Here is an 18,475-nt window from a genome sequence, read left to right on the forward strand (position 1 = left end):
CTCTGATATCACCTAGAGTTTGCTGGTTCTTTAAATGTTTGAAAACACCGCCCATCCCTCTCATCCACCCTCCATGAGTCCTGTTCTTTGGCCTCACCAGCTTTAGTTTCCTTAGCTGTGTCTCCTGCCATCAGCCCACCTGTCTTCTTCTAGGCTGATTTCAAATTTTGTCAGTCTTAAAATAAAAACATGGTCCTTTCCCAGTATTTTCATCAGTGCTACTGTAGTTTTTTCCCTCTCGTATTTTGGATACTTTATTACATTATAGATTTAATTTGCCTCAAAAAAAAAAAAAAAAAAAAAAAGTATAGACTATTGCTGACTCAGCAACAATCTTATAATCAACTAAAACCTTTTTTTTTTAAAAGATTTATTTATTTGAGAGAAAGAGAGAGAGCGCACTCAGTGAGCAGGGGGAGGAGCAGAGGGAGAGGGAGGGGGAAAGAATCTCAAGCGGATTCTGCTTTGAGCTCTGAGCCCAATGCCCTAGCTCTATCTCGAGACCCTGAGATCATGACCTGAGCTGAAACCAAGAGTCAGACGCTCAACCGACTGAGCCACCCAGGGGCCCCAGTCAACTAAAACTTTTAACACACAGCCTAACCCTAAAATTTGACCCTCTCATCCTGATTTTGTGGACCAAGTACAAATCTTTACATTTACCACTATTAAATTAGGCTTGTTACACTAGGTTCATATGATTATCTTTTTATGGTAATTCTGAATACTGATTCTATCATTTCATCTATTCCCTAATAATACATGTGATCAGAATATGATTAGTAACATCATTTGTCACTGATAAGAAATTTCAGTAGGAAAAGGGTGAGTAAAGAGGACAGAGGGATGGCTGGTGATCTCCCTTCCAGGCTGACATGAATCCCCTAATCACCACTGTGGGGGTGAGACATGGTAACCAATCCTCTAAACACTCCCTCAGCCTTCTCCTTCCCCACAAAGGTATCACAAGAGATTTTCCTTTTTAAAGGAGTATTGCTGATGTTATTTTGACTAGCAGGAGAAAGGAACATATTTATAAGAAAATAAGGCTAGACCTTATTTTTGATCAAAACCCTATGTTGGTGGAAAGATATTAATAAAAAAAGAAGTTACAAAACAGTGTGTCCAGTAGGATTTTTTTGTGATGAGGATATCTATTTACAGATTTGAAGACAGATATACAACTGACCCTTGAATAACATGAGTGAACTGTGTGGGTTCACTTACAGAATTTTTTTGATAAATACAGTGCAGTACTATAATGTATTTCCTCTTCCTTATGATTTTCTTAATATTTTCTTTTCTCTAGCTTATGCTATTGTAAGAATACAATATATAGTACATATAACATACAAAATGTGTGTTAATTGACTTTGTTACCAGGAAGGCTTTTGGTCAGCTATGGGCTATTAAGTTTTGGGGGAGTCAAAACTATAGGTGGATTTTTGACTGCACAGAGGTTGGTGGCCCTAATCCCTGCATTGTTCAAGGGTCAAATGTAGATTTAAATACACACGGGCATGCATGTGCGCATGCGCACACACACACATATATATACACACTTACATGTATGCGTATATATATATATATATATATATATATATATGCATGCCTAGATGTAATTCTGGAAAAAATGTAAAAAATATTTAAGTGCTCTCTCTGAATACCTTTTTTTCTAATATTTCTATAAATAACATGGATTATCACATACTTAAAAAAGAATTTAAAAAATCCTATGCTTGTGATAACTACTTTTCTTTCCAAATCCTTAGAAGATGTAAAATTTCCCTTGATGTTGGTGTCAAGATCATGTAAGTATAATTGATAGAACATGTTTTCTTTCCATTAAAAAGAAAACCAAAATATTTGCCTCTCCTTTGTCCATAGTTCCTAAAATATGGTCAAGAGTGTTTCAGGGACCTCTTTTCAGGATGTGTTCTCATTTCACCTTTCTGCTCAGTTTTCCCTAAACATGCTGGGATCTTTTATGTCTTTTGGCTATTAGATAAATTTCTTTGGTCTGATATTACCTTTACATTTTTTAACCTGGTGAGCTCTTTTTCATTTCTTAGTTCCCAGTTCAATTATCACTTTTATCCTCCCAGTGAATTCCCTCTTCATTCCTTCCTTTTTGTTCCTTCTATACTTTCAACAAAGCTCTAGCTCTGCCTATCAGTATCCACTCTTAGGCTGTGAGCACTTAGGTTTGCAACCAGGCATTCCCCAGAGGACTTACTAAAAAAGGAAATTCCTGGGTTGCACCTTTGGAGATTTTTGTTCATCAGAGCAGGGGAGAGTTCAAGAATGTGCATTTATTAAAAAACCCGTAGGCAATTCTGATGCTTGTGGTCCATGGCCCATGGTGCCACACAGGGAGGGTGACAACTATGTCATTTGTATCTTTTGACTATTCTCTCAAATTTGGACTGCATCAGAATGTCTTCTCATCAACTATACTGGTCTTTAAAATTATTCTTAATTTTCTTTGCCTTACCCATCAAGAGGTGTTAAGTGCAAATAGCATGGTGACCAGCTACTTTACTTATATTGTAGACAAAGCCAACAGAGACATATACATGTTATATCAGAAGGCATGTGGGCTAGCCTTATGAAAGTAGATATGGAAGAGAAGGCACTTCTGATTAGAAGGATCTTCTTTGGATCCCACTTTTCTGGGAAAAATCCAAGCTGGACTTATATTTATAAGGAGTTCTACTTCTGAAGAGGGATGATGGGGGGGCAGTTAATATGACAATAGGTGACATGTTTTCCAGTATGGGAAACTTTCAAAGTGGATATTGCTAATAGTCATTTAATAACATGTCTTGCACTTTTGCACAGTGATTATAGAACTGTTAGAAGGCCATGTAAAAAGCCACTATTGCTCTAAATGTTCTGCTTATATTTCTTTTCCCATAACCAGTAACCTACTTTTGGGTCTTCAAATGGCTGCATAAAAGAGACAACCATTTTAACCTTTTAGAAATGAATCTTGCTAGAGTAAATCAGAGAGAAATGATGGAAATGTTAATTAACTTGCCTTCATCTTGGTCAGATTCTGTATTTAACCTAAAGGCCTACAGTCTTTTGGGAGGTTTTCTTAGATTTGATTGCCTATGACAGCCAGAGAAATTCAATTATGGTTTGGTGGCGTTACTCCTCTGGGAGAGCAAAACCCCCCTCCTGCCTCTGGCATAGAAAACAAATGCTAAGAAAGGAAGGTGAAATCACTCGTGAATTTTCCTGACATATCTCTATTCTGGTTCAGGATTGGTAATAGATGAAACTTTCCTTTTTGGAGCTGGGACCAAGCATTGGCTTCCCCCATGGGACCATCTCTAAAATACAAGGAGATGGAGGATTTAAAACACAGACACAGATACACACACACACACACACACACACACAACACACACACACACACACACACATCCCGCTGCTCTTGAGAGAGACTGTCCACATAACACCAGTCTGCATGACAAAACATCATTCTCAAACCACAGGAAGTTCTGATATTTAGGAACAGAAAATAAAAGTACTTAATTTTACTTTCCTTTTACTTTATTACACAATTAGCCATTTAAAATCCATTTCAGCTTTGGAAATTATAAAAAAGAAAACACTCCATAGCTGAAAACAAACCACATTGATCTTTAAACATTTTTATGAACTGAAAAGCTCAACATAAACCATTTCTTTCCTTCAGTAGGGAAATAGCTCTATGGCAAGACATAAGATGACAGATGTAACCTAAAAAGATAAGCACAAGAAAGAGATGGATTTTTATTTATGTATTTGAAAAATATATAACTTTAATAATGCTGGGGATGTGTTCAGTAGTGGTAGCAGAGGTAGGCCAGAGATCTATGCTTTTTAATATCAACTTCCTCTCGAGTAAGAATTTTATCACATTAATAGCTAAATCATACTGATTGTAAAAGAGCGAAAATGAGGCAATTAGTACGGCCGATGACAGCCGTGAAGAATGAAACGTGAGGTTTTCAGTGCAAGCCAGATGGATATCTTCAATATACTTCTTATTATCTGCTTGTGGTGATAAGTTCAATTAAACTGAATCAGTACAACACAAGTCTTTTTGAATTGCTGGAAAAGAAATTAATTATGTGCTTCACATCTAATGAAGCCAGAGTCATATTCTGTTTGCCTTTATTGTTTGTTTGTTTTATTTATTTTGATTGGTAAGTATTCATTAGGAACTAAACCATTTATTTCATTCCATAGTAGAGTTTTTTCTTTAAAAGACAATTTTGGGTTCAAAACGTTAAATATCACAAATAACAAGGTTTTATCTATTCTAGAATATCTGGGAGAGAGGTAGAAAATCAGATCCACTGTCTAGATGATTTTGACTACAGTATCTTACTATACTGAAGAACTCTGACCTGGTGTTTTTAATTTGAGATATTATACATGTAAGACTAACAAAGACAATTCAGCAGTACTCATATTCCCATTTCTAGAATCAGCAGTCTCTAACATTTTTTACAGCCTTTTCCCCTCTGAATATATATTAAAATTTTACCCAAGGAAAATATTACTAACACAAGTTAGGTCCTTTCATATAACCTCTCTCTAGATTCCCTCCCCTCACAAATACTATCATGAGTTAATGTTTATACTGAGCATGCATGTATTTTTATGTTTAAACATTATATGGTAGTATTTTCTATTACTAATTTTATGTTAAATCATATTACACGCATTAAATGAAATAGTACCTTTTGTATTATTCTTTATTTTGCTTGTGTATTTTTTTGTCATTACAAACAACAACATAATGAACATCTTTGCAAATCCACCTCAGAACACATAATTTCCTCTAGAGTAGACACCCAGACATGGAATTGATGGGCTAAGGAGATTGCCCTTTTTCAATGTTATTTTCTCTCTACAGTGTCTACTCCAGTTTGTATTCCTACTTACAGTGAGTGTATGAGTATTCTCTTCATACTCTCATCAACAAAAGGTTTTGTTGATGTTTATCTTTTGCCAATTTCATATGTAAGCAATCCTATCACACTGGTGCTTACATTTGCATTTCTCTGATTACTAGTGAGAGTGAGATTTTTTTCAAAATCTTGTTGGCCAACAGTGTGTCTTTTATACAAAAATCAAGCATGTGAAGCCTGCCTCAGTATAGATGCTTTCCTATGAAAGGGCAGAGTTGGCACAGAAATACAAGAGTTAAGGGATTACTTCCTCCCTCTAGACCAAGGATGAAGAAATGATGGCAGGATGGAGTCAGAGTAGACTGTCATGGTATGCAAACTTTTTTTTTTTTTTTTTGGTTTTTGATATAATGTTCAATAACAATCTTAATAAACTTAAATCTTAACATTATAAAAGGTGAGAAACTATTTTACAAAAAGAATTGGACAAAAGGGGGAGTCCTTCTACCCATGACTGATGTTACTAAAGGCACACTATTTGCTAAGTCTATGTGGCTCTCACTAGGGCTCAAAGAAATGTCAGGGGAAATAATCATGCTCTGTTTCATCAAGATCTTGGCTTCATGTCTTGGTAGAAAGAGTTCCAGGTTATGTCATGCTTTGTGAATACAGGAAGAACAAGAGGTACACTTATCTACCAGTTCTTTAGGATTCTCCTTAGTTAACTGTTGCCAACTCCATTGTGGCAGGCCTCAGATCTAACAGGATCTAGTATTGAAATATTCTGGCCATTGTCCTTCTACCAGGGGACCTAACATAATTAGCATTTAGCACTTTAAAAACAAACTTTTCCTACTCTAGGTGCCTTGGGTCAGAATTTGCGTTAATCCTATTAGAAAGACCCTTAATTATTGCCTAGAAATAATTGGTTCCAGTGGAAGACACCTAATTAGGTTGAAATGTATTCTGTTATAAGGGCCCAATGTTAAAAGCTTTTGTTGTGGGTTAGCAGCCAAATGTCATTGCTGGTTACTGATTTCTGATTGATCCCCAGTCAAATATGGATAAAGCCTTGAATAATTTTACATAGAAGATGTGGGCTGTTTCAAACTCATTTTCAAAAAAGGTTCCATTTGAAAAGACTCTACATTATTGTGTCGGTCATGCTATGCATGGATAGGTTGATATTTCTCAATGTCCTACAGTTAAAACGGAAGTATTTTACAGGGCACACTATAGATATGCTGTAAAACTTGTTGGTGTTGGTAAGAATTTCCTTTCTGTCTGTTATATGTATGTATTTGATAGCGTCTCTTCTTCTAAATGTAAATAAACTCTTGATGGGATGGACGATGAGCATTCTGACAATGAAGGGATCAATTAAATGCTCAGTAAAGCCACAGGAGCATCTTCACTTTGCAGGGAGGAAAATGAGAATACAAAAGAATTTTTTGTTACAAATACATGACGTCTTAGTTAAATTCTACTGAGAATCTTTTTTCTATCAAGATAAAATACAATGTTTTTCTTATTATAAAAGTAATTCTGTGTACTAAATAGAAAATATTTAATCCAAAAACCAATGTCTTTTTATTTTTTAATTAAAAAAATGATTTTATTTACTGATTTATTATGACATCTTTTAAAATCCAAATGAAAACAGGGTAAAATGTGCGTCTAGGGCAACTTAAAATGAAAAAAAAATACATTAGTGAAAGAACAACCTGCAGTCAGAGAGATGTGTAAACTAAATGTGAAACAGTTCAACTGATTTAGGCTGGTGACAGTGAAAAGTTCAGGAAGAGATAAGTATCTTGATAAACTCCAGTTGATACGTTTTGTGCTTTAGGATTCTCCCTGGCCTAATAGTCTGGTTCCAGCAGTGTGCGGCTTCCTCATTCCTACAGAGGCAGACTGAATACACTGTTCTAGTGTCTGCCAAGTATTTTTTCTCTTCTCTCCCAGTCAACGATCCGATTGCCTCTCTGGATTTTTGACTTATACCCAAGTACTAGGACAACCTTTTTGATCCTGGGGTGAGGCTAAGGTCTTGTGAAAGAAATATCCCCACCAATTTCAGCTTGTAATCAGACTCAAGGAGATGTCAAAATTCCCTGTTCTGTATAATCTGGCTAAGCTACACCTTGGACCAAATTTTGAAGATCTGTCTGGGAAAGAAAAAAAGTCATAAAAGGATCAGTAAGTTTTCGTTCTTGTTTTTGTTTCTCTGGAAAGGGCTAAATAACAAATATTTTAGGTTTTGCTGGTTAAGAGGCAACATTGAGGATATTATGTAGGTTGTTGCATATTAGATGGTCTTTGTCATGATTATTTGATTCTGCTATTGGGCAAAAATAACCACAGTCAGTAGGTAAACAAATGACATGACTGTGTTCCACTGAGACCTTGTTTATGGACTCTGAAATATAAATGTCGTAACATTTTCACATGTCTGAAACTATTATTATTCTTTTTGTTTTTCATCCAGTTAAACGTGTGGAAACCATTCGTACTTCCTGGGCTATAAAAGAGTAGGGTGCTAGCTGGCTTTGGCCTATGGGCCATAGTTGGCCAGCTCCTGAAAATATAGTGTATATCAGGATCAAGTAGGATATTTATTAAAAAATATTTATTTTTCAGGGCACCTGGGTGGCACAGTTGGTTAAGCATCCGACTCTTGATTTCAGCTCAGGTCATGATCTCGGGGTCGTGAGATCAGGCCCTGTGTGGGGCTCCTGGGGCTCCACACTGGGCGTGGGGTCTGCTTGAGATTCTCTCCCTCTGCCCCTCCCCCCATTTGTGTATACACACTCTCTCCTTCTCTCTCTCTCTCTGGAATAAATAAGTCTTAAAAAACTTTATTTTTCAGGCCTCATCCTTAAAGATTTAGGTTTATTAAGCTAGGGCACTGGAAATCTGTATTTCTGTTAAGCATTCTATTGAACTTCCACTTGCTATGTGGCATGTTCAAAGTTCTCTGATGTAGGACAGGGTTTCTCAAAGTATAGTCTGGAACTACCAGCCACAGACTTACCCAAGGTTATTTTGGTTGTGCTTCAACAAGGTAACTATGATAATAACATCCATAGCTTAAAGCCCTGCATTTCATTTTCAGCCCTGGAGGGGATCAATAGAAGCTAGGGTTGCTATTACCACAGTTATCTTGCTGAACTACACTTAAGACAAATACTCTAAGTTGCTCTTCTTTAGGAGTGCTACTTAAAAATATCTGTCATATGAAACCTGTACAGCAAAGACGCTATGTCATGCGAAATGGCATGCCTTTTACTCTGCCATAGAAATAAAAATGAATTAGTAAGTACAATATTGCATGTAAATACAGCCTGCCCTCCATATAGTTCTTAATGATGTTGACAATTGCTAAAGCTCATCTTTGTTGAAAGGTCAAATATTATGCTTTCTGGTAGGATTCAGGGGTCTGACATGAGAACTGTACTTGCTTAAATTAAACAGTAAACCAAATCCCAAATATACTATAACTAGTTTAAAAAACAAAATCAGTGAAATTTAGAAATTCAGATGATGGGATGATAATCAAGAGTCCCCTAGGCACCTGTCAGAATTCTGCAGTTTGGAAGCCTGCTCATGCATAATCTGAATATTTATCCATTTTATGGTTGCCTGCCAGAGATTTATTTTAAACCTCCTGTACCTGCTACAGTGGATTTATCCCTTCCTTCTCCCCCCCCATACTTACTGACCCTGTGTTTGACACCGTCTTCAGCCTCCCTTCAAAACATGGTGGTGGGGGCGAGGACGAAGAGAACTGGATTTTAGAAGCGTTGTTAATGATAGAATTATTATGAAAAGGTCAGAGAAGACGTGTTCTGATGTCTGACCTTCACGGTGTTTTAATCCTACGTACGAGGAGATCAAAATGAATACAAGCACATTTTAAGGTTAGAGAACACCTTCTCTGATAAATTAGTCCCTTTGTAGATCTCAAAATTGAATTAAAATACAGTGCTCAGTCATATTTCAGGCTAAACTGTTACAGTTACATTAAAGGTACAGGGCTGAAGCATTATGATGTGCAATTCAGTACTTGGCACAGTTCACGTGGAGTTCAGAATGGTTTTCTCTGCCTTTATCGTGCTTTATGGGGCAGATTTCTAAATTGCATTTCTCAGTTTATATTAATGTCCTTCACAGAGACCTGGTGGTCTGGATGCCCCTATGCACACACGTGTTCTTCCCATTAATGTTAATGGGAGTCAGAACCAAGCAACGGGAGATAAATGTTCTCTCAAATACCTTCTGACCTTCCCTAAAGTAACAGGATTGCTAACTTCTGTGAACATATGGACCAGATAAAACTCATATTTCTTCGCTCTACCCCCATCTCATCTATAAGAATAATATAAGATTCAGAGAACCTCTGCAGAAAAACCAACTGCAGTAGAGTACCATCAGCCAAGCCCAGCAAGAGCTCTACTTCTAAATAAATGAACTCCCCCTGGCAGGGACCATGGTACTGTGACCTCAGGGCTCATTCCTACAGGTCTCTGCCTTCCTCTTTCTCTTCCTGTCCTGGTCTTTTTCCTTCCCCACCTGTTAGGAAATTTCAGTTTTAGAGTATTACATGTGTCTCAGCAAAAACAGGTGGCCATATATTGATCCTGTCATATGTCCCTCTTTTTTTTTTTTAAGATTCTATTTATTTATTTGACAGAGAGAGATAGTGAGAGCAGGAACCACAAGCAGCGGGGAGTGGGAGAGGGAGAAGCAGGCTTCCCGCAGAGCAGGGAGCCCCATGTGAGGCTCGATCCCAGGACCCTGGGATCATGACCTGAGCCGAAGGCAGACGCTTAACAACTGAGCCACCCAGGTGCCCCTGTCATATGTCTCTCTAAGTCCTGTCCATAAGTCCACTAAAACTCTCCTGAAAAATGCCATTACATTATGTTTCCCAATCTTCATACCCCATCTTTATGATTTTGCATATCCTCTCATAATAAAAATACATACTTAATATTTTTCTTTATATTGACTCACTTCTTTACTTAAATATATTTTATTTTTTATTTTATTTTATTTTTTTAAAGATTTTGTTTGTTTATTTGACAGAGAGAGACACAGCGAGAGAGGGAACACAAGCAGGGGGAGTGGGAGAGGGAGAAGCAGGCTTCCCGCTGAGCAGGGAGCCCGATGTGGGGCTCGATCCCAGGACCCTGGGATCATGACCTGAGCCGAAGGCAGACGCTTAACGACTGAGCCACCCAGGCACCCCATACTTAAATATATTTTAAAAGGAGATTTTTTAAATCATTGCCATGAATGGAAAAGTAGACTTGTTCTAATACACATTGTAAGAAGCAAATAAATTACTAAAATTAAAAAAAAGATAGTAAAACAACAGTAAAACTACCTCTTACACTATACTTGGATAATCAACATTTACATTTTACTAGAAATCTAGAAATAAAGTATTTAATCTCTTAAAATAGGTAGAAGTTGCTACCTCAGTGACTTTTATATCCACCTAAAACATGGGGTGACCATGGCATATTTCATTATTGGTGTACAGCAAGTTTTATGCCATCATTCAGTACAAGACAAGCAGCAGAGAATCATCTGGATAGTTGGTCCCGGGACTGCTCATATTGCTGGGATATGAACTCTGATGGGAATTAGAGGACATTCCTTTCTGTCCACTATCTTTTCAAAGAATTTATTTATTTATTTATTTATTTAGAGTGCACACAGGAATGGGGGGAGGGGCGGAGGGAGAGGAGAAAGAGAATCCCAAGCAGGCTCCATGCTCAGCTCAGCACAGAGCACTAAGCTCAGCGCAGAGCCCTATGTGGGGCTTGATCCCACATCCCTGAGATCATGACCTGAGCTGAAATCAACAGTCAGCTGCTTAACTGACTCAGCCATCCAGGAGGCCCTCTGCCCACTATCTTGAGAGCTAAGGAAATCAAGACTTACGAGAAGGATGCTGATCAAACACAGAATATAACTTGTAACTACATGCAAAAATACCTCACTGTCAGCAATACAGAAGAGCAAAAAATGGTTTTTAGGCTTAGGTGTTTATAATCTTTCACACTCTCGGGCATTTTTTTTTTTTTTTTGTGGCAGGCTCACTCCTTTTTGCTAATTGCTCTAATAGGTTGGTGATGGCAACTTCATAAATGTTCATTTCAATAAGATTTAGAATGTACGTTTAGCCATTTATTAAAATGCAAGCAACAACAAAAGGCACTATGTTAAGCACTTAAGGTGGATTATCGCAGTCATCAAAACAACCCTAAGCAGTTGGCATACTATTATCCCCGCACAGGTTAACTGTGTAGTCCAAGGTCACAGAGCTAGTAAGTGATAGAAATGAGATTCAAAGCCAGATCTTTCTGCCTCAAGCTCAGTCTCTTAATCACTAGTTAAGACTGCTGCCTAGTATTCTCTTATATCTCCATAACTAGCAAATAATCTATAATTAGGTATCAGCTCTGCCATTAACCAGCTCTGAAACCTTGGGATTCCTCCTGGTCCTAGCTGATCACTGTTTCCTTTTGCAGCTGAGAAAGCCATACATTAGCAAAGACCTCTAGCTGGAATTTTGATTTACAAATATTATCTAACCTCTTTTTCCCTCTGCCCTGTGAAATAGAGTGAACACATAGTCCTATGCCCATGCTACTGCTCTGAGTGATTCATTAACAGACTGAAATAGTGGAGTTAATCTAAATACAGATTTACTTCTAACTCTTGGCCTTCCAGTCTTTTTTTTATATGCATAGATGTTTATAATAAAAAGGCTTACCCAAATGGTAGTATTTTTCCACCTTCCAATGACCCCAAAATATGCAATTAGGTAATTTTTGGCTTTCTTCTTTAAAATAAAATTGGGATAGATAAAATAGATAGATATTTTTATTTTTCTTAGGCTATCTTACTTCACAGAGGGAGCTACAAATAAATGGGCAAGAAGGAAATAATACAGTGTGACCCATCTATATCGGTTATAGAAAAATATCTATTTTATAAAAATCTATTATAGAAAAAAAAAGCTGAATTAACAAGATTTCCTGGTGCAGTAAACAGAACCAAGCAGAATGAACAATCAGGATTCCTGGGTTAACATCCGTCTTCCACTACTGGTGACCTTGAGAAAGTCACCAACCTGAGTCTTATCTTCCTCAGTCAGATCATCCATTGCCAAGATCCCTTCAACTCAAAAATTCTATGACTTGACAAGACAGAAAGTAATAGAAATGCAAATAAAATGTAAATTAAAATCTCATCCTTTGCAATTTAGTGCTTTCAGCCCATCCCATCAACCTGGTGTTAGAACAGACTCACATCATGTGCTGTGCTAAGAGCAATAAAGGAATTTCTGTCATATACTATAAAGCACCCAGACTAAAGTATGTGGAAAATTTTATTTCCTTAAAACTGAGAGGGTTGGCAGGGTGACTAAAGCAAGGCACAGAGGTGATCAAATCCCTTTATTGGTGTACTAATCCATATCCATATCTCTGAATAACCAGGGCAGCTCTTTTAAAAATAGCCAATGTCATTGTTCAAACAATGTTTGCTAAAAATAGTATTCGAGTCATGGGTTTTTAATTTGTTAGCACAGTGTTCCTAGACATGAATTTCAAATCTACAGAGACTTGAAAGAAATTTAATTAAAGGACTGAAGATAACATTAGTTACAATAGTATAATAGATACAATGGCTGTAATTCTCAAAATTGTATTGGATGATTCTGAAATAAGATAGCCTTTCAATCATATTCATTACCAACAGTTCTCTAAGAATTGTTAATCATATCATGTTTGGCATGATGTATTAATTTAGCAACACAGTGATATCTGTACATATTAATATGAATGATGCCACTTCTATAGATTGCTTTATTAGAAATGAGGACATGTGTATCAATGTATATGTTCTCTGGGTTAGTCATTACCTTTTACTATCAAGTTTCCAGTACTGCTAGCAGTTCCAAAATGGTTAGTGGCTACACAGGTATAACTTCCAGCATCTGACTTTGTCACGTTGACAATTTTGAGGCTTCCATCTTCAGAAATGGTAATTCTGAAATTAAAACAAATAAACCAAAACGGTAAGTTTAGATCATGTGACTAATTGAAAATGATGTCTGTCATTCTGTCATCTTTCAAACTATAAATCATGGCTGTGTCACTTGACAGTCTCATCTTTATTCAGGGTATTTGTCTATATACACATAAATATAATTAGGACATATGACTTATTTAGGACTTTTAACACTTTTCTCGCCAAAATGGTCTCAACATTCCGTTGGCATAAATACTGGAAACACTAGACAGGTTGTAACCATTCTCTGTCTTTGGTGGCTCTAACCACATTATTCATAGGGAAGGCTCATTGTTGGTCACCATTAGTCTTAAAACTGCTGAGGTATAAGGAAAAAAAAAATCTCTTGATTGGCCATTGACACATTTTCATTGAAAATGTTTTCTTTGGGGCACCTGGGTGGCTCAGTCAGTTAAGCATTCGCCTTCAGCTCAGGTCATGATCCCAGGCTCCCGGGATTGAGCCCCACATCCGGCTCCCTGCTCAGTGGGGAGCCTGCTTCTCCCTCTGCCTGTGCTCTCTCTCTTTCTCCCTCTCTCTCTCTCTGTCAAATAAATAAATAAAAATCTTAAAAAAAAAAAAGAAAATGCTTTCTTCTAGATGGGTGGCTTAAATGAAATGAGTTATTAAGTATTTATTTCTGACATACGTCAGACAATACATTTTTAATGAGATGCAAGAAGTGAATTAAAAAAAAAATATCCCACAGCATGGTATGACTTTGGCAGAACAGCAAATGTGGCTGGCATATCTCAGGGCCCACAATGAGGGACAAATATCTATTACCTGGGAAGGAGACACTTGTACTGACAGACACAAAACTGGAACAGGGGGGATTCTAGAGAACGCCGATTTCAACATGACTATAGCAGAAGAGGAAGGTGCAGAGATGAGTAGGACAAGCAGCCTGGCTTGGACACCAGTGAGAGAAATAAAAAAATGGACACAGATGGCTCATTTAAGATTACTGTCTGCCGAACCTCTACTCTATCCTTCAAATTTACCCACTTCTTTCTCTCTCTTCTGCTCTCCCCCTCTCACCTGGCCTATCACCGGCCTCTTAAATGATCTGCCTATTTTTACTCTTGTGCCTCAAATACATTCTTTGGTCAGCGGGTGAGATGATCTTTTAAAATATAGATCAGATTACATCACTGCTCAGGCTTAAAGATCCTTCTTTGCACCCCACTGCCCTCAATAAATTCTGTTCTAGAACCTACAAGGCCTGATGGATCTGGCCTTCGCCTTTCTCTTGCCTACTTGATTTCATGCTCATCTTTTTACCTTTCAATGAACTATAGTTACACTGGCCTTCTGCAAGTCCCTACAGTGTTTGGGACCCTTTCCCACCTCAGGGCCTTTCTATCTGCCATTCTGCCTGCCCTGCCATCAGGACGTAGCTACCATCTTCTCACCCTCTCAGGACCTCACCTTAGAGGTGGCGCTTTTCTTATGACTCGTATTTCTGAAGTGGATGTTTTATTTTGTTATTCTCTTTTCTTGCAGCCACTCTATTTTTTTCCCCATCAAACACAACCTAAAAGTTTTGCTTACTTGTTAGCTATCTTACTCCCCACCTGGCATGTGAGTTTTTCTGAGGGCATAGACCATGTTCATCTTATGACTTAGTCTCCAGGAACTAGTACCTAGGATGACATGCAGTAGATGCCTTGTACGTATCTGCTAAGTGACTGAGTAAGTAAATAAATAAATATCCTAAGAGAAAAATCAATAATATGTTTCAGGAATTCAGAGTGGTTAAACCACTGAGCACTAGTGATGTCCTTAACAGAGTCTTTGACAAATATTTGAAACAAGGGGTCTAGGCTGGTCACAGCTTCACTGTGACATGAGTCTTCACATGAGAACTCAGTAAGGAAGGTGACATTTGTGTTTTGTATATGGAGTCATTTTCCATGAGATAACATAGGTTTGGGGCATATTAAACACTGAGAGGTGAGCTGATTCTTTCAAAGCACAAAGGCCTATTAATAGTTTGTACCATTTAAAGTGGTATTGTAATTTCCAAAACCTAAAGCCATTGCCTGTATCATATTGTTTAATGCCAACAGGATATGAATAAGGAAACAAGTAAAGGGTTTGTCATCAGATGACCCGGTATTAGCCTTGACTCTGATACTTGCTAAGTGTATGACCTGGCCTCATTACTTATGCCCTAAGGCAGGGCTTCTCAGCCTCGGCACTACTGACTTTTCGGACCATATAATTCTTTGTCCTGTGAGGGTACTTAGCAGCATCTCTGTCCCCTATGCACTGGACTCCATTCGCTCTGCCTCTCTTCCCAAGTTGTGACAATCAAAAATATCTCCAAATATGGCCAAATGTTCCCCAGGGACAAAATCATCCCCAGCAGAGAGCTACTGGTCTACATCAGTTTTTATTCTTTTAATCTCACTGGTTACTGTGATGATTATCTTCTACCATGAGGTAAGATATGTGAAAGGTTCTCTTAATTGTAAAGTGCTGTATAAATGTTTTTCTCATTTCCCACTGTCATTCCCACCCCTGCATCCTTAATGATGGTATATGCATTGCACAAAAGGCGCCCAACATATTGTTGCTATCCAGCTGTGGGATCCAGCTAGCTCTACACAATCTCTCTCAAGGCTCTCTTTGCCCCTTACCCTCAAAGCTTCCTTATCCAATTTCCTTTAAGCTTTGTGAAATGACAAGGTAATTTTACAAACTGCTGTACTACTGATTTTTAAGATTTCAGTGCCTGACATTGGTTAAGTGTTTTAATCTTCCCATTTTTTTTTTTTTTAACAAAGAGATAAGAGCTAGGCCTCCAAGGCTTAAATTCCAGACATTGGAAAAGGTGAGCGAGGGAGATACTCTGTAGAAGGGGTCAATTTTAGAGCTGTCATTAAATTACATTATATTGCCCTAATTGTTTATTTTTCCTAGGTATAATCCAAATGTGGGTATAATATGGAGTTTTGTGAAATTCAACCAATTTCTTATCCAAGCAATATCACGTACTGATTAAGAACATAAACTCTGGGGGTGCCTGGGTGGCTCAGTTGGTTGGGTGTCCAACTCTTGGTTTCAGCTCAGGTCATGATCTCAGGGTCGTGAAATCAAGTCCCATGTTGGGCTCCGCCCTGGGCATGAAGTCTGCTTAAGACTCTCCCTCTCTGTCTGCCCCTCTCCCTGCTTGCGTGCTCTCTCTCTAAAATAAATAAATGAATCTTAAAAAAAAAACAAACCATAAACTCTAGAACTATACTATCGAGGCACAAATCAGACTCATGCCGCTTATGAGCTGTGTGACTAAAATCTCTGTATGTAAATTTCCTTATTTGAGATAATGGAATAATACAAGTAACTATATCTCACAAGGTGTTGTAAAGATGTGCACAGCTGAGATCAGTGCCTGGCACATGAAATGCACGATATCAGTGCATTAGCCAAATATTCTATTAACTAAAGTTCTGTACCCTCCTAAATATATTATTTCATATATTAATAAAAGACTCTGTTAAGGTTAAGACTACTACCAAGTAGTTCTGCCCTTCTGAAATCCTATAACACATTATTATGCTTAATGAAGCATATGGGTAACATCAAGTAGTTATAGAAGGGGGATGAAAAGTTGGACTCATTTATTCATAAATATCTACTAAACTTGTACAGTAAGCCTATATAAACCAGGAGGACCTTAGATAATTACATACCTAGAAATGATGTCAGTGTGTTATATACCATAATGCATACATTTCTATAAATGCATACTAGAAAGGGCATTACTTTTGCCAGTGGGGAATCTGTTTACCACGCTATTCGTAGACTAAAGAAAGGCAAGGACCAAGGCCTGGCCAATCAGGAGATCCTACTCCCCTGTCTGAAGTGATTGGTTTAGGGATAGGCATGCTATCAAAACCAGGAGCTATTTGAGGAAACAATCTCTTTCTATTTATTATTACATTTGGAGATGGAAATCTAGAACTATTAGCAGTCATCTTACCTGCCATAGAAAGCATGCCTTAAAGAAACCAACCAAAGACAAGCAGAGCCCAGGAGACAGAGAGAGAGGAGAGAACTTAAGATCTCTTTGAGATCCTGTTTCTGTCCATGGCTAAGCCAACAGCTTCCTTTGGATGTCCCAGTTATATAAGGCAATAATTTAAGACATTAGAAATTTGTTTTTAATCCCTTGTAATTGGAAGAGCCCAATATCTTAGGGAAATTACTGAACTTGTTCAGAAGATAGTGGTAGTGAAAGTGGAGAGGAGAGATGAGTTCTCCAGATCATTCTTTTTTTTTTTTTTTAAGATTTCTTATTTATTTTTTTGACAGCGAGACAGCGAGAGAGGGAAGAGTGGGAGAGGGAGAAGCAGGGAGAGTGGGAGAGGGAGAAGCAGTCTTCCCGCCAAGCAGAGAGCCCTCCTGAGCCACCCAGGTGCCCCTCCAGATCATTCTTTGATGGCTACCTCTACAGAACTTGTTGCCAAAAGACTGATTAACTCAATTATAGAAGAATGACCATGGATTTCTGAGTCTGAAAAAAATTGACCTGATCTTCCTTTATACACAGCTGTGCCATATACTTTTGGCTATCTATTTCTATAGATAAAGGGCTAAGTTACAATGACTTGTTGGTTTGAATTTATGGGATTTTTATAAGTGGGGAATTAGTATAAAGTTAGCATTTATCCTTGGGGTGCTAATTTCCACTAACTCAAGAAACTTTTGAAACATAACTCAACACTAGTATTTAGATATTTGCTTCCTTTCAGTTGGATTCTATCCCAACTTAGAAAAAGGTTTTCAATTAATATTTCTTTTTTTTTAAAGATTTTTTTTTAACTTATGTATTTGACAGAGAGATAGCGCAATTAGGCAGAGCGGCAGGCAGAGGGAAAGGGAGAAGCAGGCTCTCTGCTGAGCAGGGAGCCCAATGCGGGCTTGATTCCAGGACCCTGGGATCATGACTTGAGCCAAAGGCAGCCGCTTAACTGACTGAGCCACCCAGGCGCCCCTCAATTAATATTTCTACATTCATTTTTTCCCATGAAAATAGTGCCTGAATCCAATCCAAGGATAGTTGTATTTTCACATTTGTTTCTTGAGGAGACTTCAAAGTTTCCACTTCATTGTAGTTTTCCCATTTCAGACTACTGACTGACCCGTAGCTATTAGCTTGATATTGAACTTTGAGCTCCTTCTAATACTCATGAATAGTGATCAAGTTAGATAAAAGGAATTGAAAATGTAAATCTGTTCCTGGCTTAGAATAGGTTAGCCCTGACCTACCTGTAGGCTCTTTTTAAATCACTGATAGTATCAGAGAAAAGTAAAAAATGATAAAGCAGCAAGTAGTAAAAATAAAGGTGTGACATAGGACTTAATTTTCTCTACATGAAAAAAAGGTCATCTAATTCACAACATAGTAAATTGCCCGTTGCATAGAGAACAGTCATTCCTCCACTTCATTTAGAGATTTCAGATCCACA

General features: G+C 37.8%; 1 protein-coding gene across 4 annotated transcripts in view; it reads right to left on the reverse strand.

Moving 5' to 3' along the window:
• CNTN4 (contactin 4) overlaps positions 1-18,475 on the reverse strand; it is a 913,259-nt gene that overhangs the window by 64,559 nt on the left and 830,225 nt on the right. For all 4 annotated transcript variants that reach the window (XM_078075924.1, XM_078075918.1, XM_078075913.1 and 1 more), the window contains one exon: positions 12,850-12,977. In XM_078075924.1, the coding sequence (XP_077932050.1) occupies positions 12,850-12,977 (128 nt within the window). The remainder of the gene's footprint in view (positions 1-12,849; positions 12,978-18,475) is intronic.

This window comes from Halichoerus grypus, chromosome 1, assembly GCF_964656455.1.
Source record: "Halichoerus grypus chromosome 1, mHalGry1.hap1.1, whole genome shotgun sequence".
Taxonomy (NCBI): domain Eukaryota; kingdom Metazoa; phylum Chordata; class Mammalia; order Carnivora; family Phocidae; genus Halichoerus; species Halichoerus grypus.